At 36.8% G+C, this 23,460-nt stretch overlaps 1 protein-coding gene across 1 annotated transcript in view; it reads left to right on the top strand.

Annotated features, from left to right (window-relative positions):
• Positions 1-23,460, top strand: part of PRMT8 (protein arginine methyltransferase 8) — a 166,909-nt gene that overhangs the window by 32,476 nt on the left and 110,973 nt on the right. The window contains exon 2 of the mRNA XM_074195191.1: positions 19,966-20,166. Coding sequence (XP_074051292.1) covers positions 19,966-20,166 — 201 coding nt within the window. The remainder of the gene's footprint in view (positions 1-19,965; positions 20,167-23,460) is intronic.

Here is a 23,460-nt window from a genome sequence, read left to right as displayed (position 1 = left end):
GAGAGAGGGGGAGAAAACAAAAACTGAAGCTTTAGAGTGACATTTCAAGGAATTGGCTCAGGGTCAGAGTCAAGAACCTACAAAGAATCAAACTACTAGAGAAGCAGATAATAAAGGGGAGTGAGGGCATTATAAGTAAAACTTTCCTTAGAACTTTATGACAAATAGAAAAAAGGGTGTCTGTGTATAAGTGTAGAGGAGAGGAGGCCAGGAATTTCAGTTGAGAACCTGAAGAGTTTATGTAACCTAAACTTGGAACTTTTTCAAGTTTTTAGTAGAGTGAGGATAGGAGAAAGCATCTGGATCATTCCAAACATCTGCTTACTGAAGGAAGATGAAAAACACTGGGGCATTTTATAACCTTCCCTAGGTCCCTAGTGAGAAAAGAGGCCTCTCCTGCCTCAGGGAGAGTAGAAAGGAGTGGAAAAAGGGGAGGGACAGATGAGAACACGAGGATGTCTGTTTTTTAAGCCCATTAAGGAGGAAGAACCAGGAGCCAAATATCCAATTAACCTGACATCTCTCTCCGACAAAATATCAGAGGATATAAGAAGGGAATTTAATATGTGGAGACTTGGGAGAAAAGTGACTAATAGCTGGAAAACAGTCCCAGTTTATTTTAAAAAAATAGGTCAGGTCGAACAAATAGAATAAGTTCTTTCCTAGCAATTATTGAAAGGGGATATAGTGTAGGTGCAAAACCCCTTTGATTTGAGGCAGGTGTTCCTCATTGAGGTAGAACAGGAAAGACATCTGACCCTTTGAAAGTGTCCTTGGACATTGCAGAAATTTAACCAGAAAATCGCTTTGCCATGATTACAGCAAAGGAACCAGTGTGACCTAGTGGGAAAATGACAGGACTTAAAACTGGAAGATCTAGGTTCGAATTCTGACTCCTTTCTCAGCCAAGTCTACTCTACCTGATTTTCCCATCACTGGACAGCCAACTTCCCTCATGCCTGAACTGCTCTTTTCTTCACCTTGCCACTTGGAATGTCTGACTTTGCACAAGGTTTAGCTCAGGTGGCACTTTCTACACAAGGCCTTGCCTGATCCCTTTGGTAGTTAATTTTCCCCACTTCCAAATTAGTTTTTATCTATTTATATGAAAACTATATGCAAAGCCTTATACTAAGTGCAGAGAATAGAAAGATAAAGAGTTCCTACTCTCAAGGAACTTATAGTCTATTGGGAGAATATAACACATAAGTAAAATATAACCACATATAAATAACTCACAAGACAATATTAATATAATATATAATAACACATAAATTATTAATGCACACATAAGCAATTAATATATATGTCACAATATAACTATATAAACAGATTAAATAATTAATGTAAAAGAGAACATAATTATAACATACAGATAATAGTAAATAAATAATATAACATACATAGCATAATTAACAGAACACCTAAAATATAGCACAATTATTATAATGTGTGTAAACAGTAAATAGTATATATGTTATTTGTATGTATATACCTATATATGAATCAATAATGTGACATACAGAACATAATTAGAATCTAAGCTTCTTGAGGGCAAGAGCTATTTTTGTCTCTCTATCTCCTGGACCTAGTGAAAGACTTTGCAAATACTAGATCAAAGGATGGTATTCAGAGAATCACAGATCTAGAGATTGATATTGACTTCTAATTTTTCTAAAGTGTGGTACCCTAAACCCAATATAATATTTCAAATACGGTCTATCATTTCCCCATTCCAGCCTACTGCTTTTCAGAGAAGCTGACTAATGTCAGTACATGAGGTGATCTGAAAAGGTCAAAAAGCTAGTCAGTGGCAAACCTAGGACTTGGCTCCTGCCTTCCTAAATCTCAGGACAGTCACTGTTCTTTTACCTTGGTTACCCTGCCTTTCAATTTGACTTCTTTAGGGATGTGATGATTGGTTTAGAAAAAAGCTCTTTTGACATTTGGAGAAGGAGGAATGTTTTTTGGCTCTGTTGGCAGGGCCTCTTGTTCTCAGGGAAATCATTTTTACAGCTTGGACTGGTGCCAGCAGGAACCATTTATAGACTCGTTGGCTCGAGTTGACTTCAGTCAGCTTGGTGCAGTGAACAGGCAGCCCTCCTGCTCCCTCTTTCTCCTCCCTTCCCTCTCCTTCCTCACCTACCCTTTGCTTCTCCCTTCCCCTCTTTCCTAGAGGGGAAACCTGCCTCTTTCTCCTGTCTTCTTTTCCCTCCTCACTCTCCCTCTTTCTCCCTTACTATGTCTCTGTTGGTTTGCTTGTTTCTTGATGCCAGTTAGCTCCACAAATGACCTTGATCTTTTACTTTGAGCACCATATCTACCTCTCTTGATTTCAGTTTTCTCCACCTAGCAAAAGGGTTCTGATAACTTCAGAGACGAATATATCAATGAACTACTTTCTAGGCATGTACTTCAGATTCAACCTCTTCATTTTTCAGATAAATAAACTGAGACTCAAAGAATTCATATTAGGGTCGTGAACAATGGAGGCAGCATTTGAAGCTACATCTTCTGAATTCAAACACTATATTCTTTTCATGACATAAGGGATCATAAAAATAGTATGACTATTTGTAGGAGGGGTAAGGTAGAATGCAAAGAAGAAGTCAGAATTTGTTTTTCATGTAACAAAGGACAACAAGGCTCTTTTTAAATATTTAATCTTGGGAGACTCATTATTTATATCACTAGGGATATCATTAGGGTTAATTTGAATCATTCAAAGAGAGGTCTGTGTCATTTGGAGAGAGGCCAGAGAAAACCAAAGGACTATCTTGGGGGAGATCTGATCTGTCTATTGTCACCTTATAGACAGAGCCTGTCCCCTCTTCCTGAGAGGTGGAACAGTGGAAAGAAGCACTGGCCCTGGAGTCAAGAAGACCTGAATTCAAATCTCAGATATTTATTAGCTATGTGACTCTGGTCAAGACAATTAACCCTGACCACCTCACATCCATGGCCATCTGCTGTCATCCTGATCTGTATCTGGTGACTGTATCCAGATCAGATGACTCTGGAGGATAAAGTGAGGCTGGTTTCTTAGCATAGCACCCCCCTCACACTCAACTCCATTTCACTTGCTTATCATGACATCAACACCCTGATGTCATGATCTTCTTTGAGAACAAAGGACAAGCATCAACCATGTAACTATTTATCTAATACCTTGTTTGCAAAACACTTGACATATATTCTTTCATTTGATCCTTATAATATTGCTCTGAAGTAGTTTTTTAAGTTTTTTTTTTTTGCAAGGCAATGGAGTTAAGTGGCTTGCCCAAGTCCACACAGCTAGGTAATTATTAAGTGTCTGAGGCCAGATTTGAACTCAGGTATTCCTGATTCCAGGGTTCATGCTCTATCCACTGTGCCACCTAGCTGCCCCTAATTTTTTAAAGTTTTTATATCCAGATTTTTGTACCCACATTTTACAAATAGGGAAACTAAGGCTTAAAAATATTGAACTATTTTCTCCATGTCACATGACTAGTGTTGTCAGAGCCAGGGTTTCTAGCTCAGGTTTTCTGACCAAAATGTCAACTCTATTTCCATCAAAGGTAGATTACCACAGGTCACCAAGGTAGATGCTCTATTTCCCCCTGTTGAGGGGCTACCCTGCCCACTCCATCCCCAGAATCTTTTTGGGTTTCTGTTTTTACTCTGCTGTCTATAAATCCAATTAAGTGTGTACTGTGTGCTATTCTCAGACTTGTGAGACCTAAAAGGGCAAGGGGTCAGTTTTGTGTAAGGCATCAGACAAAGTCAAAGACAATATGTTTATAATAGTTCTGGACTCAAGAAGCCTGAGTTCTATTTCTGGCTTTCTTCTATACTGGACATATGATTTTGGACAATTATTACAATCACTTTGAATACCAGTTGGCTTTATGAAATGGGAATAATACTAGAATACTAGAACTACCCTGTGGTATGATTGTGAAGCAAGTATTTTGTGGAATGCCATGCAAATATGAGTGATTATTAATCAAGTGGTCAATCAATCAAGAAACATTTATTAAGCTCCTACTATGGTAGCCTTTGAGAATATAAATGAAATAAATGAAACAATCCCACTTACTCCCACAATCACACTTCCTCCTCCCTCCTTTTGTTTTCCCTCTGTCTGCCCCTCTTCCCATGGGCTATCTCTGGGCTATTGGCATCAATGTCTATGAGAACTTTGCAAGGAGCTTACAAATCTAATGGGGAAATGATGGTAAAAGATGTACAAGGGGAATTAGAAATAACACTCAACTCAACTCAAATAACACTGAAAAGAGATTTTGATTCTACTATTTACTAGGTGAGCAACTTCAGTCAAATTACATAATTTCTCTCATATTTTGTTTTCTCATATGTAAATTAGCAATAACAATACTTCCTTTAGCTACGTCTTGCAGTTAATGTGATTAACAAGAAGGGCCCCAAATATTAGAGAAGAAAAATACTTGTAAACCATAATGTAGGATAAAAATGGACCTTGGGATATTTTCTTCCTTGTAGTGGTGTGCTAGTAGATGTTTAACTCTGAGCTTGGGGCGGTGGGAGGAGAAAAATATATCTATATGCATATTTATATCTGGAGCAGCTAGGTGTTGTTAAAAAAAACCTCATCTTCCCAAGTTCAAATCTGGCCTCAGACACCTGGACAAGTCACTTAGTCCTGTCTGCCTCAGTTCCCTCATCTCACAAATGAGCTAGAGAAGGAAATGACAAACCATTCCAGTATCTTTACCAAGAAAACCCTCAAATGGGGTCATGAAGAGTTGAACATGATTGAAAAACAATTGAAGATTTATATTTATATATAACAATATTTATATCTATATAATATATAACATATTTATATCTATATACCTATATCTGTATCACTATATCTCTACAATTCTATCATAAATGTGTATGTATACAAATACACACAGTTTAAAGTTTTAAATTTTAATCTGTATTATAGATTATATTTATTATATTATTATATATCATAAATATTTTCTCCATCAGTTCCTTAGACAATCAACAAAACAAATGAGGTTCTCATTTATAGCATTTGTAATTCCCAGGAGTAAATGTGTTCACTGAAAATTTAACCATTAGTTCTCCAGGGCTAGTATGAGTTGGTTCCAGCCCATTCCTGCTACCAGGACACTTTCCAGAGGAAACTGTGATCTGATGTGTGTGACAACCTTCACAAAGTCAAATCCAAACTGTTGGAATCATTTAACAGAGTTTTTAGGATTTCTGTCTTCTATTTCTTCCTGGAAAAGTGCTCAAAGGGCAAATTCCTCCATAGGTTACAAGCACCTCATCATTTCCTCTGTCTGTCTCTGTCTCTCTTTGTGGTCATCCTGCCTTGAAGGAAGGGAGATGGGGAAATGAAAGAAAAACAGCAGAGAGAAACCTGAAAATACTGCAAAGGGACAGAAATCCTTGTGGTTGGGATTGAGATATTTGAAAAAAAAAAAGAGTTGAACAGGTCTTGCAGGTATCTATGACCTTGACAGATCAGAACCATGGGACATTCTTTTTTTTTCCCTTTTAAATACATTTAAATAATCGAATGGATATTGGGGTCAGTCTCATCTGCAGGCATTGCCAGTGCTCTGAATGCGTGCTCTAGAGGTGACTCCTGCCTCCTGATAGAGCGCCAGCATAATTGACACAGTCTATTTTTAGCCTCCTGGAGACCGTGACCAACCTCCCAAGCGCAGAGTGGCCACACCTGCTGCATTCTAATGAAGCAAGCCCAGCTTCTCTCCCTATTGCCTTTTGCTGCCGGGCCAGGCCCCAGGAACTCATCAGCTTGAAATATGATGTTGCTAAACTGGGAAGCGCTGCTTATTTCCCAGAGGCCATAGCCTAGATATACAGGGAAAATGGGACAGTCACATTTCCTCCTCCCTCCTTTTGTCTTCCCTCTGTCTGTCCACCCCTCTTCCCATGGGCTATCTCTGGGCTGATGGCATCAATGTCTATGAGAACCTGGAAGGGATAGGATGGCAGTGTCAGGAGTTTGGGATCTGCATTCATGTCCTGTCTCTGCTACTTATTAGCTCTGTGACCTTGTGACCTTCTAAGAACCTAGGTCACCTTGAGTGTAAAATTACAGCAGTAATTTTGACACCTATTTTCTTTCTATTTCCCAGTGTGCTATTTTGTTTAAGACTATAGAAATACAATATATCACTATATTAGTTCTCCAGCAAAAGAGTATATTATCTGAATTTCTCACAATGTGATACTCTACTTGAACCACCTTCCCAGTGGTCTTATTGGAATCTTTCTATGCATGGAAAGGGGAGGTCATCTCCATTTATCCTGATGTTTATCTGGTCACTAGACCCAGATGGCTTTGGAGGAGAATGAAGCTGGTGACTTTGTACAACCCTCCCTCATTTAAATCCAATTCACTTGCAAATCAAGATGTCACCTTCCTGATGTTATTGGTCCTCTTGGAGAGAAAAGGACAAACAACAATCTAAGCATGGGATAACCTTCCTAAAAGTTTTAGTCTCACTACTGGTCATCAGATGGTTGTTGTGGCTTTTCAGTTATTTCAGTTGTATTTGACTCTTTGGAACTCCATGTGGAATTTTCTTGGTAAAAATCTTAGTTTGCCTTTCTCCAGACAATTTTACAGATGAGAAAACTAGGGCAAATAGAGTTAAATATCTTGACCATTTTTATACAACCAGCTCATTTTACAGATTAATAAACGAAGGCAAACAGGATTAAGTGACTTGTCCAGGATCACAAAACTAGTAAAAGTATGAGGTCAGATTTGAACTTGGGAAAATGAGTCTTCCTGAACCCAAGACCTCAATCCACTATATAACTCTGCCATCCCATTACATGGTACTCATCCTGTAGACACATCAGTTATTACTCATCACATGGTCAGCTTGCACCTTCTAGTGATGGCACTGGACATGTCTAGAATTATTTCAGGAGAATAAAATGGAATATTGATCAAAATGTGAAAATCTACAAATTGCAATTTATGTAGATAATATATTTTAGAACCCCTTATCTTTCTAGAGCCTTCATCCCATCTTTCCAGGCTTTCCTCAATCTGGTCATAACTCCAATCAGATGCATAATATTCAGTTCACATAGTTTAATCAAAAAGCAAAAAGTGAAAGGAAATATATGGTGTGTTCTTGTAAGGAATTATTTATTTTCTGTTATCTTCTAAACCTCTTCCCACTTGCCCTCCTAGATCTTTAGTTATGGTAGGGAAAAATTCCTAAACCACCTGAACCCATAGAGCATAGAAAATAACAAGGGGGAGGGTGGCTAGGTGGCACAGTGGGTCGAACACTGACCTTGGAGTCAAGAGTACCTGAGTTCAAGTCCAGCCTCCGACACTTAAGAATTACCTACCTGTGTGTCCTGGGGCAAGCCACTTAACCCCCATTGCCTTGCAAAAATTAAAAAAAAAGAAAATAACAAGGGAAAAGTGTTTCTAGGTTTTGAAATTCCTTTCTAGATCATGCTTTATCAGGGCTAAATGAGGAAATTGATGGTGAAAAAATGTGAGAGAAATGAATCTTCCCCTTCTAGCCCAAGAGTCAGAACTTATGATTCTCCTTTCTCATTCTCTGGTGTACCATTGCTCAAATATAGCTTGTCTCCACAATGTGGTCTCTTACAGTCTCAGTCACTAGTTCATTAAATTTTGAGCCAGGGCAGCAGAGACCCCTGTAGCCACAGTCCTGACTATTCTGGACTATATTAAGTAGAATAGAAATGTATTTTTGTGGACCACATATTGACTCTGTGTTATTTAGTTCTTTGAATCATATCTGATTCTCTATGACCTCATTTGGGATTTTCTTGGCTAAGATACTGAAATAGTTTGCCATTTCTTTCTCCAGCTTATTTTAAGATGAGGAAACTAGGGCAAACAGGGTTAAGAATCTTGTCCATGTTCATACAACTAACAAATACCCAAGCCTGAATTTGAACTTCTTGACTCTAGACCTGGTCTCTATTCATTTCATCTTGATTTAGAAAAATCCAATTTAACATTATCTATGTTGCATTGTATTTTTATTTCTTTTGTTAAACATTTTCTAATTATATTTTTCTCTAGTTTCCTGTATGTGGGAATTTTACTGGTTTCATCTTGGGTCACAATTTTGACACCTTTGATCTACTGAAACTCAAGGAAATAGTCATCCTGATAGTGATTAATCCAGCAACCAAACAATAAGTTTTTATTAAATGTTATCATGTACCAAGAGGCAGAGTAGACTAGTGAATACAGAGTTGACCTTGGCATCAGGAAGAGCTAAGTTCAGGTCCTCCCTTTGACACCTACTGACTGAGGTTTGTCACTTCACTTCTTATTTCTTTCTTAAGATTATACATTTCTGAGGAGTTGTGAATCTATACTGGTGGAGGACATTCCTTTCTAACTATGTCACAAATGAATGAAATCACAGATGATTGACTAGCATAGCTCTCTCTTAAGGAGCTCCCATTCCAAGCACTCTCTTAAGGAGCTCCCATTTAAGGGCAGCAGAACTAAGAGACAGAATATGAAAGTCAAAGTGATGCTCATTCTACTTCCTGCTCCAGAGCCCACTTGGGGCTGTACAGCCTCCCTGGCTTCAATCTCTCCTTCCTAAAAAGAATCATACTTTCCAGGGAATATTTCATGTCTCCCTATGTGCAAATGATTAGATCCCTTGAGTCCTTACAGTGATGAAACACTGTGATGTGGAAGCACTAGTTTCATCCTTTCCCTTCCTCCCCTATGTATATCCTGAGCAACATTAAGAACCAACATTAAATATATCAGAGCTAATGATACCATCATCACAGGTAATCATCCCCTAGTACTGTTTATATTATATCCACATTAGTCTTATAGGCAACAAACACAGCACAATGCAAAGCTTTGTCTGACAAGTTCCTTCAGTGACAAGATGTCTAAATCACACGCCAGGCATATCACATGCACCTGTAACAGAGATGCATGTGTACATTCTATGCATAAGCAAATAAGCACCAAGCAGCAATAAAAATACACAGCCAAATTGTGCATGCATAATGCAAACATAACACAATCATCAACATCAAAATAAAACAATAGCAGAAAATGCACAACAATTAAGTTGACATCTATACCAACATATTTGTTTAAATCTGAACTATATGTGTGTGTGTGTGTGTGTATGTATATATATATATATATATATATATATATATATATATATATATATATATATATATATCTATTACATCCATGAACCTTGGTGTTGCCTGGTAACAAGTAATGCTATCTCTCTTGTAGCATTTTAAGCCAATTTGGTAACTGGTGAAATAGTTCTCTCTTTTTTTTGTCCTGATGACTTTTCTGCTTATTAAATTTGTCCTCAGACCTTTAGACACACAACCTATGCTTGACAAACCTATGCTTGTAGCTAGCCCAGGTTAGATGTTAGCATTTTCTCTATCTTTCTTGGTCTCTGTCTCCCTTTCTATCTCTTTATCTATGTCCTTTTCTGACAAGGAGATATTCACAGATATAGCAGAAGCAGAATACCTTCTTCCTTATTTTACCTCATTCCCTTAGGATAATGGGCTCAGACTTAACCCAATTCCTACATAGCATTTGCCTCATTAACTTACAAATGCAGCATGGCAGATGGATAGATGAGTCCATCCTCTGCTCCTGCTGGGGCTGGGTCAAGCAAGTAGCTTGGTATTTTGCTTCTGGCAAATCCTGGTATGGACTTGACTGGCTCTCTGGCAGTTGACTAGCCTGACCTTTCGATGCATACAAGGTCATAACTTCTTGGTCTCCATCTAATACAGGAAAGAGTAAATTCAAAGAGGCTAAGAAGCCTGTGTTTACAGCCTACATAATTCAACTGGACAAGAAAAAGACTGGTAGTCTCAAATGCCATCACTATAGCTGAAGAACTAGGCAGAAAAGAACTGTCTCTGGGTTCCAGTCTCCCCCTATTATTGTCCATGTATAGGATCAGTTATAGTCCAGTATAGCAATCCATTGAACAGCTCCAAATTTTTTCCCCTAGAAACAATAGTATGGTACTTATTTGAGAAATGAAATGGCTCCCTCAGGTGCTTTGTTAATTGTATCATTTTTCAATGTATTTCAGTGTCATTTGTTCTTGATAACAATCAAACAAAGACTGCTGAGGAAAAGAGGGTGTGTTTGGTGAAATAAGGCTTAAGAATGCTACTGGTAAAATTGTCTGGTGAAAGGAGCAGACTTTCAGTAATGCTTTCATTTGATTTCAGTTCAAACTCCTGGATAACATAAATAGTCATTACTAGTTTCATATGGCCCTCCTTGGTTAATAGTCTATTCCGAAATCATAGCTGGATATTATTGCTACCTATTTCTGGTAAGCAGCATTCATTTTGGCACTGGTCAAAATATAGGTCAGTGGATTGTTGTCTGTAAAGACCTGAAACTTATTTCCATGCATATGGAGTGACAGCTCTATCTCAGTAAGATCCTACTTCAAAGCCAAAAACTCTAGTTTTTGTAAAGGACACCAGGGTCTTACAGTCAATAAGTCTTCTGCTGGCACATGTAGTTGTTTTCTGATGATCTCTGCTTTTTTGATACAAAATGCTTCCTAAACTTTCTAGGCTAGCATCCAAATGTAAGACCAAAGATTTGCTCAAATCTGTGGAGTCCAGCTTAGTACATGTGAAAGGCAGTTAATCTTCTGTATGAAGGCCTGTTCACATTTAGTGGTCAAATGGTTTCAGAGGGTTCAGGACAAACTGATTTTTCTTTTCCTTATGTTCTAATTCTTTTCAGTCATGCACTTAGTGGGATCATTCAATGTCCTGGTAAGGATAGTTCAGTTCTTTATAAATTTGTCATCATTACCTCTAAATTCTACAAGTATTTAGGTTTTGAAGGTTCTTTGGATGCAACCAGTTGGGAAATATTCTATTTTTTTTAATTCCTGGCTTTGTGCTCCCTCCTTAATGAAATACTATATAATGTAAACACTTGTTGAAACTTCTGTGAAACTAGCACTTGTCGATTGACAGCTTTAAAGCAGCAATTTCTAGCTGATGCAAAATTTTGATCAGTCTTTTCAAATACAATTAATTTATCTATCCACACCAATACTTTCACATAGTTCATCTCTACATAAATTATTGAAAAATATCAGAAATCAAGGTATACAATCAAATTGGTAAAATACATCTAGGTAGATGAAGGCTGACATATTTGTCTTCCACTGTCCTAAGGATCTGATAGTATCCAATCCACAAATACAATACTGAAAGCTACTAGTTACTTAGCAGACAGTCCAGGGTACCTTGAATTTTTGATATATTATGAAGGAAGAATTTGTATTTGATCCTAGAAATAATAGGAAATCATTGGTATTTATTGAGCAGAAAAATGACATGATCAGACCTCTGAGAAGAATGAATTATAGAGGGGAGATATTTGAAACATGGAAACCACTTGAGCTATTAAAAGTATCCAGTCTAGAGGTGATGAGGGCTTGACTTAGAATGGTCATGGTGTGAATGGAGACAGATAAAAATATGGGAGAGATGTTAGGTAGGTAAGTGGGTAAGTAGGTGGTTCAGTGGATGGAGTGTTGGGGCTGGGGTCAGAAAATGCTGAGTTTAACTCTGGTCTCAGACAATCTTAATCTCTGTTTCCTCATCTGTAAAATGAGGGCAATGATAGCATTTACCTCTCATGTGGTGAGGGTCACAACACAGGACCTGGAACATTGTAAGTGTTATATAAATGTTAGATATCATCATTACTATCATCTACAAGACTTGGCAATTGCTTGTATGTGTAGGTTGAAGGAGACTGCAGTGTTGAAGGTGACATTGAGGTTGCCAACTAGGTAACAGGAAGGAAGGATTTTGGGGTCCTGGAAAATAGCAAGGAAGTTCAGAAGTATTTAGAGGAAAGATAACAAATTCTGTTTTGTATATATTAAATTTGAGCTGATGTTCTGGACCAATGTGATTCAGGTTAGTTTTAGTGATTTAGATACAGATTTAGAACAAAATTAAGACTCATAACAAAATGAGGACTAACAATCAACAAAAGGAAGTTTACTTATATTGGCAATGAAAAGATATTCAGCAAGTCCTTTGAAACCATAATTGCCATGATGGCATGTAGCTGATCAAGCCTAATAAACTTCAACATCTCATTTGAAACAGATGATCAGAGAAGTACAGTTGTTCAAACCTTAGTCCAATGAATCAGTTAAAACTTGAGGATGATTTCATTACTTTTGAAGGGAAAAAGACAGCCTGACTTAGATTGCAAGGATTTTAGTTGATACTACTCTTCCCATAGAAGTCTATGGAGCATCCAATTTGAAATGTCCTATAGAAAGCTGGTGATGTGTGACTGGAGCATGGAGAGAGTACATGAAGACTGAACATATATATATATATATATATATATATATATATATTTATATATATATATATATATATCTTAGTGTTAACAACATAGAAATGATTATTGAATCCCTAGAAACTGATGAGATCATCAAGAAAGAGAATATAGAAAGAGAAAAGGGTCCATGAGCTTTCTGGCAAATAAATAGATATGAGCCAATGCCCTAAGCATTAAACTCCTGATTTTAATAGCTAACTACCATCCCTGGACTTATTTATTTTTAAAAGCCACTCTAGCAATTCTTGCCAGAAAAAAATCAGCATTCACTTCTCAAGATAATCCAACATATGGATGGTCATCTAGACAATGTCTGTAGTGTAAGGAAATTCTATTCTTTGACTGTTCTATGCTGGTGGCATGCTAGAATCACTAGCAATAGTCTCCCTTCTCTTTGCACATATTATTATTTTAGTCATGTTCAACACTTTGAGGCTCCATTGGGGGTTTTCTTGGTAGAGATACTGGAATGGTTTGCCATTTCCTTCTCCAGTTCATTTTACAGATGAAGAAATGGAGGGAAACAGGTATAAGTGACTTGTTCAGGGCTATATAGCTAGTATCTGAGGTCAGATTTGAATTCTATTCACTGAATCACCTAGTTGTCCTTACATGAGTTACGCTAATTTTTTTTCTCTGAAAGATGACAAAGCTGTTCTTGGTACTAAAGTTCAAATTGTACCTCTGTAGACAGCTTCTTGGTAGCCTCTGACCATATTGATATGACTTTCTGGACACCTAAGTGTTTTAAATGACCTACCCCCATGAGGTCAAGGACTTTCACATTAGGAAGAGGTCATGAGACTGCAAGAGTCACTATACCCTGTCCTGATTGACCAGATTATTTTTTCTATTTTTTCCACATGTGTGTGGGGGGGGAAGCTATGCCTACTGAAGGTAAGACCTCCATTATTCTTGTTGACTATCCTTTCTATGCTATAGTGATATAACTTTCTTTTTGTTAGCTGCTGAATGACCTATGAGCATCTCATTTTATTCTAACACTTAAAATATCAGGGTATCATCTAAAACCAGTTTCCCATTCTCAATGGTGTTCTTTTTTTTTAAAAAAAAATTTTCAGTGGTGTTCTTGAATCAAGTTGCTGTGAGTTCTGGTCTTTGAATTCATTATCTCTCCAAGGGGAATAATTTTATCTAGGATGTTTTTTCAAAAGGTTTTATATAGACTTCTGATTTCAAGTCTTGGTCACCTTTTCTTACGGTGGAAAGTTACATTCTCTTTTCTCAATTCTGTGTACCATAATATAATTCAATCAATAAGCATTTATTAAGTACCTAATATGTACCAGCCATTGTGCTAAGTACTAGGGATACAAAAAAAGAGGCAAAAGACAGTCCTTGTCCTCAAGGAGCTTACAATCTAATGGGGTAATGACATGGAAATAACCATATATAGCAAGCTAGATACTGGATAAATAGGAAATAAAAGAAGGAAGGCACTGGAATTAAAAAGGGTTGGGGAAGGTTTCCCAGAGAAGGTGGGATTTTAGTTGGATCTTAAAGGAAGACAAGGAAGTTAATAGTCTGAATAGAGAAAGGAGAGAATTCCAGAGATAGGGGATAACCAGAGAAAGTACCATTTGTAAAATACCCAGGAAATCAGAATCCCTTCAAAGAGAGGAATAAGGTATAAGAAGACTGGAAAGATAGGAAGGGGCTAAGTTCTAAAGTACTTTTGAATGCTAAATAGAACATAGGGAACTATTGGAGTTTATTGAGTGAGTTAGAGGTGTAACGTCAGACTTGTGTTTTTGGGAAATCACTTTAGTGGCTGAATAGAAGATGGATTTGAGTGAGAAGATACTTGAGGGCGGCAGACCCACATGCAAACCATTTTAATAATCTAGATGTGGGGTGCTAAGGGTCTGCATTGAATGCTGACACTGTCAGAGAAGAGAAAGGGGCCATAAGTGAGAGATTGCAAAGGCCCTGGAAGCAGATTGGTTCTAGGGGGTGAGAAATAGTGAAGAATCTAAGACATAACTCTTAGATAGCAAACTTAAGGTTAGTTGAAGGTGGATTTTTCCTGAGCTTTGACCACTCTTCACATGTTGCATCCATTTCTTATAAATAAAACAGTTTCATCTCATTCAGTAATTACTTATAATTTGGTTGTTTATCAGTATCAATAATATTTTAAATTGATTATTTGGCCCAATCTAATCCTGTCTGCTTAATTAATGTAATGCTTCTATTTTTACCCACCTCTATAATTAAAGCCCATAAGTACCACAAAGTAAGAAGGCCTCTCACCTTTTTTGTCAAATAGTATCTATCTGGAGGGGCAATTAGGTGGTGCAGTGAATAGACTGCAGACCCTGGAGTTAAGAGGACCGAATTCAAATGTGACCTCACATGCTTCCTAGCTATGTGACTTAGCTCTATTTGTCTTAGTCTCCTCATCTGTGAAATGAGATGGAGAAAGAAATTGCAAACCACACCAGTGTCTTTGCCAAGAAAACCTCAGATGGGCTCATGAAGAGTCAGATACAACTAAATGACCAAAAAATATTACAGGGAAAGGAATGCTGAATTTGTAATCACTGGTCTTGAGTTAAAATTCTGACTTTGCTACTTACCATCTAGGTAATCTTGGGCAAGTCTTTAAGTGAAATTTCACCTGAGTTTAGTTTCTTCATCTGTAAAATGAAGGGTTTTAGACAAGATGAATTGTATATTTTCTTCCAGGTGTAGAGGTCTGATTCTGTGCTCTCTGACCACAGTGTCCTTCTAATCTTTACAGGCATTGCTGCCATATGATGCCAGGATTTGTGGGTCATTAGGCTCTGCATAAATAAAAACCCTTTAATGCTTTCCAGAAGACAACTCATTTTGCCTGACTCAGGAGTTTGCCAGTTATGAAGTAATTTCGTAGCATAATTCTTACTGGTATTTCTTCCCTGGAGAGATGGGTTTTTTGAGGAAAACTTGAGGTTTGATTTTCCTCCTAAATAGATGATCTAAATCCCGTACTATCTGTGAGAGAAGCTTCTCTTATCAATTCAATATTTTTCAGCTTATCCACAGGAAGACTTTTTCTGCCCATTTAAAAAACTCCTAACTTTTAAAATCACTGCTTCTCTTTCAAATTGGAATGAAGTGATCAGGTTTTAGGTACTATCTTCTTCTGTCACTGTATGAGGAATTTTTGAGTGGCCACCTGTCTGGTAATTCAGACTGATGGGTGGTCAAGTGGGTAGAGTACCAGCCCTGAAGTCAGGAAGCCCTGAGTTCAAATCTGACCCCAGCAGTTAGTAGTAACCTTGGTTTTTTTTTTTTTTTTTGCAAGGCAATAGGGTTAAATGGCTTGCCCAAGGCCACACAGCTAGGTAATTATTAAGTGTCTGAGGCTGGATTTGAACTCAGGTACTCCTGACTCCAGGGCTGGTGCTCTATCCACTGGGCCACCTAGTAACCTTGGGAAAGTCATTTAATCCTGATTGCCTCACATCCAGGACTATCTCCAGTCATCCTGATTCATATCTGATTAAAGGTACCAAATAACTCTGGAGGAGAAAGTGAGACTGGTGACTTAGCAGAGCACCCCCTTATATCCAATACATATCATGATATTGCCTCCCTGTTATCAAGATCTTCTTTGAGAAAAAAGGACAGACATTGTCAATTCATACAAAAACAGATTGAGAAGTTTCCCAGTTAGAATTGGTTTTTGATCTCTGCACATTTGAATGAGTAATTCATAACTTTTTTGATGTTTTTATAATATCCTTATTTTTATACACAGGATTTATTCTAAGAAATAAAAGGTCTCTGGGGTTCTATATCCATTCTTTATATCATTTTTTCCAAAATGTTGCTCTCCATTTTGTTCAAATTCCACTTAAAATGTTATTCAGCAAATCAATAATGCGCAAGCAAAGAATCAAGTGGTGAAATGGTTATTCAAGTTTGATTGACAAAAACTTAATAGTAGATACCAACATTGGCATACCAAAAGAAGCAGTAAGAATGAATTCATTGTCACATGCAAATAAACAAAGATGCTGTCAATAGTACATTAAATCCAAGCAGTGCTGATGGCCAACAGTGCAATTTTACTGTAGGCAATAGGCATAATGCATTCGTAATCAATAATATTCACAAGCACAATACCTTTGGGATCCTGAGGAATACAGTGGGTCAGTTATAAGAGAGAAAAATCCCATGTGGGAAAATGAAATTTAAAAAAAATCATAATCTAGATCAGGAAGAAATGATTTCAGTTGGAAAAAACAAGATGTTCTAAAATCATTCTCTAGTGACATTCTTATTGTTTCCAGGATAAAATACAAACTATTTTTAGTTTTTAAAGCCCTATTCAATTTGTCCCAAACCTATCTTCCCATTACTCTACTTCTCACACTCTGAAATCCAACTGGCCTTTTCCTTGTTCTTCACATAGGGTACTCCAAATGTTTTTTTTTCTGTCTTTACATTGGTCACCTCATATACCTGAAATAAACCTCCTTTCCTCTTCTCAGAGAAGGCCTTTTTTTCCCTTTAGGACTTAGCTCAAGGCTATCTTCTGCATGATGCCTTGGCTGACACAGTCTCTCCCCTACCCCCAACTTCTCTTCCTCCTACATTATTTTATATATAACTTTAAGTATATTTGTATTTATTCACTTTACACTTATGATGTATATATTTTTATATGTACTTGTCTCTCTCATTAGTAAGATCCTTGTAGGGATTGTTTCATTTTTTTTGTATTTATATCACTAGCACTCAGAATAATTGGCCTTATAAGGGATGCTTAATGAATACTTATTGATTAATTGATGGAAAGGAATTTAAGAAAAACCCCTTAATAAAGTTCATTTGGAAAGGAAAAATCCATCAACTCAAAATCTTTTTAAAAAAAAGGTTTTTAAATTCACAGAAATTACATCCCTACATTTTATACTTGCAATGCTGGAGCAGGGAATTTAGATCCTCAAAAACCAAAATAAGCAAATAAACAATCCCATCCAGACTTGTTCATTAAGCCAGTGTCACTGTTTTATTTACTCAGCAAAGAGGTGTTATCCACTACCTGAGTGGAATACCAGGAGGTGATTTACTTGAACTACCAATCAAGTGGTATTATTCTATATACTAGGAATTGGCCTATAGATACCCATTCCTCTCTTCTTCATACCAAGACTGAAACTTCAGTACTTTGTAGAGGACCAAGCTTGTGGATGAGTTAAGGTCTGAGTGATATTTAACAGTACCATCTATCATTAAATTAAAAACTTTCTTCTTCTGAACATATTAACCATTTAAGATGAATGGACAAATGTTGTTGGGTGCAATATCTCAATGATATGAAGCTAGTGTCTTAAAGGTGTCTTGAAGGAAGATCATTTCTAAAAGAGGGCAAACTCCACATGTGTTATATATTAAAACTATCATTTTTTCCTCCCTGATGATTTTTCTTGCATGGAAATTCCCTTCATCAAAGCAGCAAGGTTTTTCGTAATTTAGAGTTTTAGATGGTTGTCTTGAGGCCCTGAGAGATTATATGCTTCTCCCTTAGTCACATTGTAGCATTTTAAGTCATTGCTATTTCTGCTATACCATGTTGCCTTCCAAGGCAAATAATATCATCTCCGTTTTGCAGATAGGGAATAACAAAGAAGCTATGTGACTTTTCCAGAGTCACAAAACTAAAAAATTATCAGGATCAGAATCTGAATCTATGCTTTCATACTCAAAGACCAGTGCTTTCTACAAAGTGAGAAGACATTTAGAAATGTGAGGCTGTGAGAATCTTTTAGGTAGAGACCCAGCTCCTTTCCTCTTTTTCACCTTCTATAATTTTACCTCCTTGAGTCTTTATTTTCTGAATCATACACTTGGAAGAAGTGTGCAAAGTAACCACACAGTGGCAGGCACTGGGCATAATATCCAGGAACTCTTATGAGTTAGATTTAATTTATTTGTATACTTGATAACATCAGTGGTTCTAATTTCATTTTTTTGTTTTGGATTTTTGATTGTTTAATTGGTGAAGGATCTAGGAATATGCTATAAAGATGGAATAAACATTAATTTTGTGCATTCTTGCTAATTTTGGGGGGAAACAGCATCGCAACTCATTTATTAATTTCAGTCAAATCAGTGATCTGTTTTGGTATGATTTTCTAAATATAATTGTGAATTAAAAAATGTAATACAATTACATTTCTAACGAGATATAGTATGTCTGTTTTTGTATCTCATGCTTCTTTTTTTTAACACTTTACTTAGGTAATATTTTGCTTTGGTTAAAAGATGACTCAAATAAAAAAGCAATCCCATTCAATGTCTAACATTGTATATAAAATATGTACAATGAAAAAAATGCCCTGATGTTACCTAGAACAATCTCTTCATAGATGTTTTATGTCTATTATACAGCCTTCTAATGTCCAAATAGAATTACATTTGTCTGTCTTTTCTCACCTCTGAATTTCAACAAAGTTGAACTAGGCAAAATAAGGAAAAGGGATCATAGTATCCTTACCACAAAGCTATCTTTCCTCACCCTTACTTTCATCACATTCATGACTACCACCACTAGTAAAACTTACGATTACTAAATAACCATGAACTTTACTATATATGCTTATACTCATCACCAACTCTACTCTCTTGATCACTATTCTTATTATATCACCATTCTCAATTATTGTCATCATCCCCTTCATAATCAACATATTCCCCTCCCCTCCCCATTACCATCTCTTGCATCTTCATTTTCATCTTCATTATTATATAAAAGCTTCATTAAATTCCTAATTTTACACAGTGTTATACTGGCTTCATAAATATACTATGTATACAAAGGTAATTACACAGACAGAACCTTTGTACTCTAAGGATTCACAAGCCAAAATAGGTTTTTCTTAGCCTATTTTGTCACCTTTGTCTTTATCTACTTCGTATTACATTTATTTGTGGGCAAATTGTATCCTTCCTAATAGACTGTAAGCTACCTGAAGGCATACCTGGTCTTGCTTTTCATCTCTGTTCGCAGACCCTTGCATATAGGGAACAAAAAATAAAAAATTGAATTGAATTAAAACATTGGATAAATTACTAGGCAATTTCCAGGTAAATAAAATTTATGTCATCTCTAGGAAATCTAGGGTTACTTTTTATGTATGGAAAAGAATGGGGAGCATAAGAGCAGTAGAAAGGGAAAATTAGTTATAGGAAATTCATTATCTAGGAATTCTTCATTTTTTTTTCTGTTCAGGAAAATCAGAGTCCTTGGGAAAAGTGGGATTACAGTAGCTTGAATGAAGGTGAGATAATTTAAATGATGAAGGTTTTGGAAGAGTACAGGTTGTTTTAGTTTTCTAAAATATTTCTTCTATTATGGATGACCTTTATATGCTTTTGTAAAACAGTAACTGGGGGATACAGAACAAGGACTAGGAAAAAGGGGCTGGGGGGACAAGGGGAAGGAAGAACTTCAGGGTAGGAACTTTTTTTTCCCTTGAACCTTATCTTTTGCTTCTGTTTAACACCAGGCCCTTTGCTTCCAGGTCAGCAGTGCACCTTCACAACCTCCTCAACCTGTTGTGGTACCCAAGCCTGCCCAATGTGTCCACCATGTATCCACGCAGCCCAGTTGCCCTGGACGAGGAAAGATGTCTAAACTGCTGAACCCAGAAGAGATGACCTCAAGGGATTACTACTTTGATTCCTATGCTCACTTTGGAATTCACGAGGTAAAATCATCCTTGCCTAGTACAAATGTAGAGAGATTACAGTGACTTGGAATGAATGAAATCATAGAATGGTAGAATAGTAAAGGAACTTAGAAATCATTTTAGAGATGAGATGAGGAAATTGAGGTTTAGAAGGGGAAAGTTATTTGCTGTGAAACACAGTGAGGGTTAGTTCTAGGATTGGCACTGGAACCTTGGTCTAAAGCTCATGAATGTCAATAAGTTTTACATTTTCACCTCACTATTTGAAAACTTGAATGGCTGCTTCAATTCTGCAGGGGATTCAAAGTCTGGGATAATAACATGGTGGGAATTTATGGGGAGATTTTGATTCAAGAATGAGTTGGGATACATTTTTCCAAGTGTCCTGAAAATCCATGATGTTAGGCAAATTGTTTTTTAATTTCTTTTTTAAAATTTATTTATTTAGAGTTTTACAATTTTCCCCCAATCTCTTCCTTTCCCCCCACCCCCCACAGAAGGAAGTCTGTTAGTCTTTACTGTTTTCTAATTTCAACAGAATAGAGTTGATACTCTATCTTCCATGATTGGATTATTAATCTAGAAACCAGATGGATTTCAGACAATGCATAAAGTATCAGAGTAGAAAGAAATAAATGGAAAGTCATAGAAATGGAGTGTCCATAACTAGTTTTATGAATGTGTGTGCTTGTAGTATTCCAAGGACATAGAAAACTGATTATGCAACTCAAAGGCAAAGAGAAAAGATTTTTGCATTAATTTGTATTCCACTGTGTCTCTTATCTCTGAATTCACAGATACTCCAAAATTATTTGTAATAAGCCGTAGTACTTTACAGGTGAGAGTTGTAAGACTAAAAGCAATTCTTTTCCATATGAAAAAGATGTTTCCTCTATTTAAATAAAAAGTATTTAGGGAATAAAATCGAACAACAGCAGTAATTCAAGGATCTGTGATATATCATTAATATGGGCTCTCTTCATTCACACAGATCAGAGTTTCTAAATGACTTCATGTACTCCCTGAAATATTTATCATTCTATATCTAAACTGGGCTTGAACCTCCTTAACAAAACTGGTTCTTAGATGACATTACCAGGGTTGTACTTGAATTTTTTCCAAACTTGTAAGAATTGCCAGGTCTTGTACATTATTGATGATACTTTCAAGAACCCAAAATCACTGCTCTCAGCAAAGCACAATACTTTGGTATGGATCACAATTTCTCTATGTCTTCTCAACCTGTGTGATACTTGTCTATTATTTCCATAGGATTTGAAGTCAAAGACTTAGAGCTAAATTCAGAGATCAGCTAGTCTGACTCCATCATTGAGAGATGAAGACCCAGGGAGGTTAAGCAATTTACCTACTGAGACATGAGAAATAAAGGGCAAAGAAGAGGGATTCAAACTCAGGTTATCAGAAGTCAGCCTCAGCTTTTTTTCCCAGTACCCCAAATCTTTCAAAGAAGATTGACACAACATTCTGAAGACTTTATTTAGAATGAAGAGTCACAGTCTGAAGACTTTCTTCTGGGTCTTTACCCATTCAGTGGATATTAGTGCAATATTTAGACTAATAGGACTTCTGGAAAAGGCAGTGATAATGATGTCCTTGCACAACATTCCCCTCACTATGATAAACATAATGTGTAAATGATGCCATCATGTGTGTGATGTCATGGTCCTCTTTGATTACAAAGGGCAGCTACTACTGATGATGATGTTTGTCCTTCATTCTTTAAGGAGACTATGACATCAAGGAAGTGATTCCATGACAAGCATTCGAATTGGATTTGAGTGAGAGAGTGCTATGCTAAATCACTAGCCTTACTTTCTCTTCCAAAGTCATCTAGGTCCAGTAGTCTGATACGAATCAGGGCAATTACACTACCATGACTACTACTAGATCAATCAAAACCCTATAGGATTGTGGTGCTATAGATTTGGAGCTGAAAGAAAACTAGAACAGAATCTAAAGTTGTGAAGGGGTAAACACATAGGGGCACATATAGCCAGGAACAACCTATGCTTCCATTATTTACAAGACTACCAATGTCTTCTAGGAATGTCATGAAGCTGGAGGTCTCTGTTGTTCTTGTCTCTTTACCACATTGCTTTGTCTTGGGTGTCTCTGTACTGTACTCTTTTGTCTTCATCTCTTGCAGCTCAGTTTTTTTCTCTACCACCAAGGTTTGACAGTTCTGTAGTATAGACTGCAAAGACTGTTATTCTTCATTTATGGAATAAAAACCAGTCAGGCCTACTCATCTAGATAGCAAAATGAAAGGCTTGGTAATTTTTAAGCCTGCCCTTTTAATATTTTGTGTATTCTGTTGCCATTTAAGTCTCTTAGTCTTATCTGATATAGTCAGAAAATTCCTTTAAATTCCCATTTTCTGAGGTACAGTAAATTAATCACTATGATATGTTATGGAGAGCAGGGGCATATTGTTGACCATGTTCCATGCAAATCTTGCCTTGAATGAAGAATTATGCAGGGGATGTGTGATTTTGTTCTGCTCCCCCCACTCCCAAGAAAACCGCTGCCTTTCTACAATCTCCTCTGAGTAAAAATTTGTAGACTTGGCAAATCAAACTAGTGCATAAGTACAGTTCTTAAACAGTACTTCCTAAACAGTAATTATATCAAATAGTGAGGAAAAATATTGATCCAAGCAAAACAACAAATAGAAATTGGAGATATTATATAGGCATATTCTAACCTATAAAATTTCTGCACTATTCTGTGCAGAAAATGCACAGAATGATGAGATCTTTAGATGAGATTTAAATGAGTTCTCAGGTTAATCAAAAGCTCACTGAAGGGGAGATTCTTCAAGTCTCTGGGGAAGTAAACTGGACATGGCTCTTCAACATAGCTAAACTTCATATGTTTGCAGCTTCCAAAGTCTGTCTCCATCTATTCATGTGTTTGGAATTGGTCCCAAAGACAGTCTGGGACCATGTGTGTCCTCTCGAAAAAAGAATAAAAAGAATGTCTCACTATTCTACCAACTCCACCTCTCCCTAGACACACATTCTCTTCAGTTGTTCTGGGTTAACTCTAAGCAACAAGAAACAAAATGCCTGAATGAGAAGCTTGGATTACATTTGTATATAGCAAAATCACAAAGTAGATAGTGCTTATAATAATAGTAGTTCATATATAGTGGTTTTTATAATGGTTTAAGGTTTTCAGACTTCTTTTGTATCACACATAGTGTTTATATATAAACTATATAGGGATTATATAAAGGAGAACTCTATTATTCTCCCTTGCCATATGACCATCTCATTACATTTCTCAATC

This window comes from Macrotis lagotis, chromosome 7 (assembly GCF_037893015.1).
Source record: "Macrotis lagotis isolate mMagLag1 chromosome 7, bilby.v1.9.chrom.fasta, whole genome shotgun sequence".
In the NCBI taxonomy this organism is placed as follows: Eukaryota; Metazoa; Chordata; class Mammalia; order Peramelemorphia; family Peramelidae; genus Macrotis; species Macrotis lagotis.
This window is presented reverse-complemented; position numbering and strand designations above follow the sequence as displayed.